General features: G+C 29.9%; 2 protein-coding genes across 2 annotated transcripts; both read right to left on the bottom strand.

Annotated features, from left to right (window-relative positions):
- Positions 1-946: 946 nt before the first annotated feature.
- Positions 947-8,353, bottom strand: LOC134836309 (putative 1-phosphatidylinositol 3-phosphate 5-kinase; the record flags this gene model as incomplete). Its single annotated transcript, XM_063851526.1, has 3 exons — positions 7,985-8,353; positions 4,369-4,384; positions 947-2,784 (listed from the first exon to the last, which is right to left on the bottom strand). Coding segments are annotated over exons 1-3 (2,223 nt in total), but the record flags the coding sequence as incomplete, so codon positions are not given.
- LOC134836306 (anaphase-promoting complex subunit 13-like) lies at positions 7,991-8,843 on the bottom strand. The gene is made up of 2 exons (XM_063851524.1): positions 8,695-8,843; positions 7,991-8,633 (listed from the first exon to the last, which is right to left on the bottom strand). The coding sequence occupies exons 1-2, from the start codon at positions 8,704-8,706 to the stop codon at positions 8,409-8,411; spliced, it is 237 nt and encodes a 78-aa protein (XP_063707594.1). The 5' UTR covers positions 8,707-8,843; the 3' UTR covers positions 7,991-8,408.
- Positions 8,844-10,231: the final 1,388 nt, after the last annotated feature.

Genomic DNA, 10,231 nt, shown 5'->3' on the forward strand with positions numbered 1-10,231 from the left:
GGTATGTGAGCCCTCATAATAAGAGGATTTTGACTTAAATTTTTTTTCATCAATTTTTTTTGCTAACATCTTTAAATGGCTCCTGTACATCGAAAACGCAAAATTTAGAAAAAGTCCAAAACAAAAGTTGTTTCTAACATTAAAACCTTCATTTTGAGACGGAGAACCGTGATCTACAAAAGTTGAAAAAATTTTGAAAAATCGGTATGTGAGCCCTCATAATAAGAGGATTTTGACTTAAATTTTTTTTCATCAATTTTTTTTGCTAACATCTTTAAATGGCTCCTGTACATCGAAAACGCAAAATTTAGAAAAAGTCCAAAACAAAAGTTGTTTCTAACATCAAAACCTTCATTTTGAGACGGAGAACCGTGATCTAGCTTAATTTTGAAAAATCGGTATGTGAGCCCTCATAATAAGAGGATTTTGACTTAAATTTTTTTTCATCAATTTTTTTTGCTAACATCTTTAAATGGCTCCTGTACATCGAAAACGCAAAATTTAGAAAAAGTCCAAAACAAAAGTTGTTTCTAACATCAAAACCTTCAATTTGAGCTGGAGAACCGTGATCAATAGTTGAAAAAATTTTGAAAAATCGGTATGTGAGCCCTCATAATAAGAGGATTTTGACTTAAATTTTTTTTCATCAATTTTTTTTGCTAACATCTTTAAATGGCTCCTGTACATCGAAAACGCAAAATTTAGAAAAAGTCCAAAACAAAAGTTGTTTCTAACATCAAAACCTTCATTTTGAGACGGAGAACCGTGATCTAGCTTAATTTTGAAAAATCGGTATGTGAGCCCTCATAATAAGAGGATTTTGACTTAAATTTTTTTTCATCAATTTTTTTTGCTAACATCTTTAGGTGAACTATTATTATCAAATTTATATAGAAGTTGAAATTTTTTTAATTTTATGAAAAATTTTTATTAAAAAAAATCTTACCTTCAAATAATTCCTCCGATACCCATGTCCATGAAACCGCAACTCCAAATATTTCGCAAGTGACAAACACCACGAATCATCCGAAATCGGTACTGTCGGCGTCGTTTCATTACAAATCGTGCAAAAAGACGTCATCATAATTTTATCACTTCCCTCATATCTTTTATCTTCTCGAATCTTAATCTGCACACATCCCATGGAATGCACATAACGTCTCACATGATCAATCATCGGCAAATTACACGACGGACAAATACAGGGACTCCTGAAGCAATATTTCTGCAAAAAAAGCCCGAACATGATGTCATTCTGCCCATAAAAATGCATCTCCAGCATATAGGGAAGGTAACAAAAAGACGATGTGGCCTTTGCCGAACTGTAAAAACTGTAAAAAAGCACCGGAAGTCGTTGATGATTCTCCAAATCCAGCGCGTCTTTGTAAATGTGATCCTCAATTGACGTTCCCGTGCCTCGAATTCCATGATTTGACTTCTTATTGATGATCCTCATAGTCATCCGCTTTGGATATCGACCGCCTTTCATCCGGAAATTCGCGAGTAAATCTTGTTCTTCTTTACTTTCTGCTGGGGCTGTCACTTGATGTGTCACATATTCATGCGGCGGCTTCAAAATTACCAAATTTTCTTCGTCATCCACGATTTCGACGACATTTTCTCGCACCGGAGTCGTTGACCATTGCTTCGAATAAAAAAGTTCATCGGGGAAACGTTGTCGCAATTCGCAATTTCTGCCGATTTCGGTCTCTAAATAGGGCAGAGGGAAGGTCATATGAGGACTTATTGACAAAATTGTCGAAGAAAGAGCATTTCTGAGGCGATTATCGTACGTGGTTTGCACTTCCAAGTGAAGTTTTGAACTGGAGTCGTCCAAATTTGGTGTCAAATCTGCTCTCAGGGGGTCTGAAAAGTCTTCCACGGCACTTCCGGTGATATTTTTCTGCGATTTTATGAATTCTCGGTCGTTTTTCGCCTCATCCAGATGCGTTTCGATGCCTTTTCCTTCCGAATCCGGGCTTTTTGGGGACTCAAAGTACTTGTGTTTGGGCGATGGAGGTCTCGCAAACTCATTTACGAGGAAAGAAATCTCTCGTTTCCAATTGTAACGCGCGAAAATCATCGTCGACACGACTTTTTTGATTTTTGTGAGTTCCGCAATCGGAGCTCCTCGCAAAAGAACGCAACAACCACGTGAATTTTCGTATCGCTTCTCGAAAAACATCAAAGATTTCGAAATTCCGTTCGTGTCGGAGTACGTTTTGCGGTAAAAAGCGTCGCAAACGCCCAATTTCGGGTGTTTGATGTTCGAATCGATCGACGTCACGATGTCACATTGAAAAGTTCGCGCCAGTCGTTCCAAAATTGACATTTTTACGTCGAGCACGAGCGTTATTCCTTTGTCGCGGAGCATTTCTTGCGCGATTCCCGCGACACTTTTGTGAACCAAGACGATATTTGGACCCCAGCTTTGGATGCGGAGCGTAACGTTGCGCAAACTTTCCCTTTCTTGCATCATCAAGTTGTCCAAAGTGACGAATTTGCCTTCGACGCGTTGATATAAGATCGGGCATTGTAAGAGGAGGATCCGGGGTTTCTCGATGTGAGTTGCCATGTCTTTGTGTGTGACATTTTTGCTGAAAACGACGCCCCCGATGATGCAACTGTCGCTTGGAGTGCCTGCGGAAATTTTTTTGATGTTGATAAAGTTGCGGATATCCATGGAATCGAAGCAAACGGTTTCGGGACGAATTTGGTTGGCGACACGAACGCTTATTTGGATGAGGATTTTCGACCATGTTGCGGCGTCGAGGTGTTCTTTGCCTAAAAAAAATTGAGAAAAATTTAAATTTAAAAAAAATTGTTCAAAAAATTAAAAATTTTAAGTGAAAAGTTACTTTCAAAAGTCAAAAAATTAATTTTTTAAGAAAAAAAGTTTCATGAAAATTTAAAAAATTTTTCTTTTAAAAAATTAAAAATTTTATATGAAAAAATACTTTCAAAAGTCAAAAAATTAATTTTTCAAGAAAAAAAGTTTAATAATAAATTTAAAAAAAATTATTAAAAAAATTTTTCTTTTAAAAAATTAAAAATTTTGTATGAGAAGTTACTTTCAAAACTCAAAAAATTAATTTTTCAAGAAAAAAAGTTTAATAAAAAATTTTAAAAAAATTATTAAAAAAATTTAAAAAATTAAAAAATATGAAAAGTTACTTTCAAAAGTCAAAAAAATTTTTCAAGAAAAAAAGTTTAATAAAAAATTAAAAAAAAATTATTTAAAAAATTTTTCTTATAAAAAATTAAAAATTTTATATGAAAAGTTACTTTCAAAAGTCAAAAAATTAATTTTTTAAGAAAAAAAGTTTCACGAAAAATTTAAAAAAAAATATTTAAAAAATTTTTCTTTTAAAAAATTAAAAATTTTATATGAAAAAATACTTTCAAAAGTCAAAAAATTAAAAAAAATTAGGAAAATTTAAAAAAAAATTTTTAAAATCAATTTATTTACAAAAATTAAAAATTTTATATGAAAAGTTACTTTCAAAATTTGTCAAAAAAAAGTTTCATGAAAAATAAAAAAAAATTATTTAAAAATTTTTTCTTTTAAAAAATTAAAAATTTTATATGAAAATTTAATTTCAAAAATCAAAAAATTAATTTTTTAAAAAAAACTTTCAAAAAATTTCCGAAAATGAAAAATCTTTTAAAACTTACGTAAGAGTTGCGCCAACAGCTGTTCCTCGTTTTTCGCAAAAAGTTCATTTCGCTCCGCACTCGAAAAAAATTCATTTCAAAATCCCCTCGAGTTGTACAACGACGAATTTTCCATTTGACATTTTGTTTTAAGAAAAACTCGTTGTCATAAAAGTGAAGTCTTTCCTCGAGCAAAATATTTCCCGATCAGCATCAACTGTCGACACCCCAAAATTCAACAATTTATAATGATAAAACGGTGAATTTTGCGGTGTCGGAAATTCCCGTTTCACGAGAAAAAAAGTTTGTGAAGATGCTCCTGACAAATTGGATGCACTGAATTTTGTCGCTAAATCCGCTTGCAAGGCTTGAAGATCGGATTTTAGGTCGGCCGTGATGTCGGGAGATTTTAAATAACTCAAAACGACTTTCGAGCAACCGTACAACCTTCAAATCGCCCAAAATTTGCAGAAAAATCAAAATTGGTTGCGCCAAAATTTTTCCGACGTTTTGTTCACAAAAGGCAAAAAATTTCGACCGATCACAAGCGTCAATATTCCAAATGGACGGAAAGTTTATCAACACTCGTAACATTCAAAATAATGCCAAAAAATTCGGTCCTTCGCATAGTTGTTTTAAAAACTAAAGATTCAAAAAAATCAAAAACTGGTCGACAAATTTTGCTCCAAATGGATAAAAATTTTCCATCCTAACTCAAAACTTGCAAAAGCTTGAAATGAAAAAAATTTCATAGTTTTGTTTTAAAAATAATTCCAAAAAAACGTTCAAAAACTGTGTCAAAGCATTTTTTGTCAAATTTTGCTCCAAATGGATAAAAATTTGTCAGAGAGCTCTAATTTATCATTTTTAATCGTTTTATAGCTCAAAACTGCCAAAAAATTGAAACTGAAAAAAATTTTTCCTTTGACATAGTTTCGCATCCAAGAGCAAAAAAACTGTGTCAAAAACTGTGTCAAAGCCATTTTTGTCAAATCTTGCTCCAAATGGATAAAAATTTGTCAGAGAGCTCTAATTTATGATTTTTAATCATTTTATAACTAAAAACTGCAAAAAAAAAGAAACTGAAAAAAATTTTTTCCTTTGACATAGTCAAGTTTTAGCAAAAAAACAAGTGTCAAAAAAACTGTGTCAAAGCAATTTTTGTCAAATTTTTTTCCAAATGGATAAAAATTTGTCAGAGAGCTCTAATTTATCATTTTTAATCATTTTATAACTCAAAACTGCCAAAAAATTGAACCTGAAAAAAAATTTTTCCTTTGACATAGTTTTGTTTTAAAAACTAAATCAAGAGCAAAAAAACTGTGTCAAAAACTGTGTCAAAGCAATTTTTGTCAAATTTTGCTCCAAATGGATAAAAATTTGTCAGAGAGCTCTAATTTATCATTTTTAATCATTTTATAACTCAAAACTGCCAAAAAATTGAAACTGAAAAAAAATTTTCCTTTGACATAGTTTTGTTTTAAAAACTAAATCAAGAGCAAAAAAACTGTGTCAAAAACTGTGTCAAAGCAATTTTTGTCAAATTTTGCTCCAAATGGATAAAAATTTGTCAGAGAGCTCTAATTTATCATTTTTAATCATTTTATAACTCAAAACTGCCAAAAAATTGAAACTGAAAAAAAATTTTCCTTTGACATAGTTTTGTTTTAAAAACTAAATCAAGAGCAAAAAAACTGTGTCAAAAACTGTGTCAAAGCAATTTTTGTCAAATTTTGCTCCAAATGGATAAAAATTTGTCAGAGAGCTCTAATTTATCATTTTTAATCATTTTATAACTCAAAACTGCCAAAAAATTGAAACTGAAAAAAAATTTTCCTTTGACATAGTTTTGTTTTAAAAACTAAATCAAGAGCAAAAAAACTGTGTCAAAAACTGTGTCAAAGCAATTTTTGTCAAATTTTGCTCCAAATGGATAAAAATTTGTCAGAGAGCTCTAATTTATCATTTTTAATCATTTTATAACTCAAAACTGCCAAAAAATTCAAACTGAAAAAAAAATTTTTCCTTTGACATAGTTTTGTTTTAAAAACTAAATCAAGAGCAAAAAAACTGTGTCAAAAACTGTGTCAAAGCAATTTTTGTCAAATTTTGCTCCAAATGGATAAAAATTTGTCAGAGAGCTCTAATTTATCATTTTTAATCATTTTATAACTCAAAACTGCCAAAAAATTGAAACTGAAAAAAAATTTTCCTTTGACATAGTTTTGTTTTAAAAACTAAATCAAGAGCAAAAAAACTGTGTCAAAAACTGAGTCAAAGCAATTTTTGTCAAATTTTGCTCCAAATGGATAAAAATTTGTCAGAGAGCTCTAATTTATCATTTTTAATCATTTTATAACTCAAAACTGCCAAAAAATTGAAACTGAAAAAAAAATTTTCCTTTGACATAGTTTTGTTTTAAAAACTAAATCAAGAGCAAAAAAACTGTGTCAAAGCAATTTTTGTCAAATTTTGCTCCAAATGGATAAAAATTTGTCAGAGAGCTCTAATTTATCATTTTTAATCATTTTATAACTCAAAACTGCCAAAAAATTGAAACTGAAAAAAAATTTTTCCTTTGACATAGTTTTGTTTTAAAAACTAAATCAAGAGCAAAAAAACTGTGTCAAAAACTGTGTCAAAGCAATTTTTGTCAAATTTTGCTCCAAATGGATAAAAATTTGTCAGAGAGCTCTAATTTATCATTTTTAATCATTTTATAACTCAAAACTGCCAAAAAATTGAAACTGAAAAAAAATTTTTCCTTTGACATAGTTTTGTTTTAAAAACTAAATCAAGAGCAAAAAAACTGTGTCAAAAACTGTGTCAAAGCAATTTTTGTCAAATTTTGCTCCAAATGGATAAAAATTTGTCAGAGAGCTCTAATTTATCATTTTTAATCATTTTATAACTCAAAACTGCCAAAAAATTGAAACTGAAAAAAATTTTTTCCTTTGACATAGTTTTGTTTTAAAAACTAAATCAAGAGCAAAAAAACTGTGTCAAAAACTGTGTCAAAGCAATTTTTGTCAAATTTTGCTCCAAATGGATAAAAATTTGTCAGAGAGCTCTAATTTATCATTTTTAATCATTTTATAACTCAAAACTGCCAAAAAATTGAAACTGAAAAAAAATTTTTCCTTTGACATAGTTTTGTTTTAAAAACTAAATCAAGAGCAAAAAAACTGTGTCAAAAACTGTGTCAAAGCAATTTTTGTCAAATTTTGCTCCAAATGGATAAAAATTTGTCAGAGAGCTCTAATTTATCATTTTTAATCATTTTATAACTCAAAACTGCCAAAAAATTGAAACTGAAAAAAAATTTTTCCTTTGACATAGTTTTGTTTTAAAAACTAAATCAAGAGCAAAAAAACTGTGTCAAAGCAATTTTTGTCAAATTTTGCTCCAAATGGATAAAAATTTGTCAGAGGGCTCTAATTTATCATTTTTAATCATTTTATAACTCAAAACTGCCAAAAAATTGAAACTGAAAAAAAATTTTTCCTTTGACATAGTTTTGTTTTAAAAACTAAATCAAGAGCAAAAAAACTATGTCAAAAACTGTGTCAAAGCAATTTTTGTCAAATTTTGCTCCAAATGGATAAAAATTTGTCAGAGAGCTCTAATTTATCATTTTTAATCATTTTATAACTCAAAACTGCCAAAAAATTGAAACTGAAAAAAAATTTTTCCTTTGACATAGTTTTGTTTTAAAAACTAAATCAAGAGCAAAAAAACTGTGTCAAAAACTGTGTCAAAGCAATTTTTGTCAAATTTTGCTCCAAATGGATAAAAATTTGTCAGAGAGCTCTAATTTATCATTTTTAATCATTTTATAACTCAAAACTGCCAAAAAATTGAAACTGAAAAAAAATTTTTCCTTTGACATAGTTTTGTTTTAAAAACTAAATCAAGAGCAAAAAAACTGTGTCAAAAACTGTGTCAAAGCAATTTTTGTCAAATTTTGCTCCAAATGGATAAAAATTTGTCAGAGGGCTCTAATTTATCATTTTTAATCATTTTATAACTCAAAACTGCCAAAAAATTGAAACTGAAAAAAAATTTTTCCTTTGACATAGTTTTGTTTTAAAAACTAAATCAAGAGCAAAAAAAACTGTGTCAAAAACTGTGTCAAAGCAATTTTTGTCAAATTTTGCTCCAAATGGATAAAAATTTGTCAGAGAGCTCTAATTTATCATTTTTAATCATTTTATAACTCAAAACTGCTAAAAAATTAAAGCTGAAAAATTTTTTTCTTGATTTTTAATTTGAAATTATTTTGCATACTTAAGCTTGAAATTGATCAAAATTTAATTTCAATGGAACTTACGTTATCTTTTTGCGCTATCAAGTTGCTTATCCGTTGAATGACGTTCAAAGGAGTTCTTCCAACATTTTCATCTAATGGCAATTCATCCGGTTTCTCAGGTTGTTTACTTGTCACTGGGCTTTCTTTCACATTTTCTGCCTGTTCTTTAGTCGGCGAAGCTACCGAATCTGCTGGATTTGCATTTTCAGTGTTACTCCCTACATTTGTCGATGTACTTGGATACGCACTCAAGGTATTATAATTGGTATTTACAATATTACTAATTTTATTTACGAATTGCGAGAGAATTCCCGTGTCTTCTTCATCGTCAAAGTCACGCGCGAATTCTGTAAGCACTTTTGTTGAATGTAAATTTCGATTTGTGTTCATTTTTTTAATTTTTCTATTTTTTTAGTCTTTAATTTTTATATTTTTTTAAATTTTTTTATGAATTTACAGTTTGATCGTTCACCGCCAAGTCCGGAATAACCGAAGACAAGGCAAGATCATTCCATTTTTGCTCCTGCTCCGTTAAGGTGAGATGCGCATCAGCGGAATCAGCTTCAGGATCGGGCAATTTCTCCGATGGGACCTGAATTTGGTCGTTTGGCAACTCGTCGAGGCGCCAATCGTTGTCGACAATATCGATCAAATATCCATCGAAAGGGGGCTGTAAAAAAATTTTGACGTCATTTTCGTGTTGATTTGGCGATAAAACTGTTTTCACTTACTTGACTGTCCATAGTACAATTTTACAGCTGCGAAATCGGGTAAGCATCAAAAATTTTACTTATTTATTACGTCAGACAGACTTCAGTGAGCAACGAAGCGTTAAAAAAATGTTAAAATTCAATTTTTACGAAATTTGTTGAATTAATTTTTCGTTTGTTGTTTTTGTTTTGAAGAATCAGCTGTCAACAAGTGACAATCGAAATGTCATAACAAACGTGAAATGAAATAATTTTTTTAAATTTTGGCTCGAAAAAAGGATAAAAGTCCTTAAAACAATTTTTTTTATCATAAATGACACTCAAAAAATACTTTATTGGCTTAAAATTTTTTTTTAAAAACTTAAAAAATTAATTTTCATCTAATAAAAATACAATTTTTCTCAATAAAAATTTATAAAACAAAAATCCGCTAATGTTGAATAAAACTGCTTTGATATTCTGCAATTGCTGGTGTGTAAAATCCGGCGGCTCAAATCTCACGGATTCCGAGTCCCACAGCCAGAACATCATGAGAAATGCAAAAATGTACCAACTGACGAGAAATTTCCGCATAAAATGAGTTTTTTGTGAATGGAAGATGGCGATTTAAATTGATTTTTGGAAAGAATCTAATGGGATTTTATTGTTTTTCAGGTTTTTCTTATCAGATGTGTGGATTTCATGTTTGCGTAAGTTTATTTTGGTTAAATACTGACACACACATCGATGCATGAATGAAAATAATAATAAAATTTGAAGAAAAAAATATTTACGAAAATGTTATAAAAATGGAGGTACTAAAAAGTGTGAAATAAGAAAAATGAAAGAGGTAATTTTTTTTTTATAAAATTTTCAGGTTTAGAAAACAAAAAAAAAATTTTTTTAGATTATCTATCAAAGGAATGGATTTTTTAAAAATTTTGTAAGCTGCGAAGTATAAAAGACCTTTTTACTATTTTCAGCTCAAAGACTCATAAATGGAAATAATTGTCATCATAGCAAAATCTACAGTACTTACAAAACGAAGAATATTTTTATCTATAAATTATAAATAATCGGCAATTGATATCTTATGATGCTCAAAAACTTTTTCAAAAAAGAGTCAAAGCCTTTCTTTTTGAAAGAAGGGGATTTGCATAAGCACTTCGGTCTAAAGAAATCCATCCAAAATCTGAATACAACAACCATCATCCAGTAATTGCTTCCGAATATAAAGACTTAAGTCGGCTTTTTCGAGGTCACCAACAAGCAGTAGAGGTTATGTGTCGAGGCAAGGAGTTTTGTATTATACGGCGGCAACCAACAAAAATAACGGCGGCAACAGGAACTCTTTATCTATATCTTTTTTGACTACAAAAACAGAGCTAACATGAACTTAATGCACTTTAATGAACTACTGAGATACTTATTGCGAAACTATATTTTGCTGTTACACTCAAGCAGTAGAACGAGGAATAAAAGATATGGCAATTGTCAAAATACGATACTCCAAAAAATTCCACGATGGAGTATTGAAAATTAAGAAAGCATCTCGTACAAAAATATCAAAATTTTCATC

Source organism: Culicoides brevitarsis, unplaced genomic scaffold (assembly GCF_036172545.1).
Source record: "Culicoides brevitarsis isolate CSIRO-B50_1 unplaced genomic scaffold, AGI_CSIRO_Cbre_v1 contig_13, whole genome shotgun sequence".
Taxonomy (NCBI): Eukaryota; Metazoa; Arthropoda; class Insecta; order Diptera; family Ceratopogonidae; genus Culicoides; species Culicoides brevitarsis.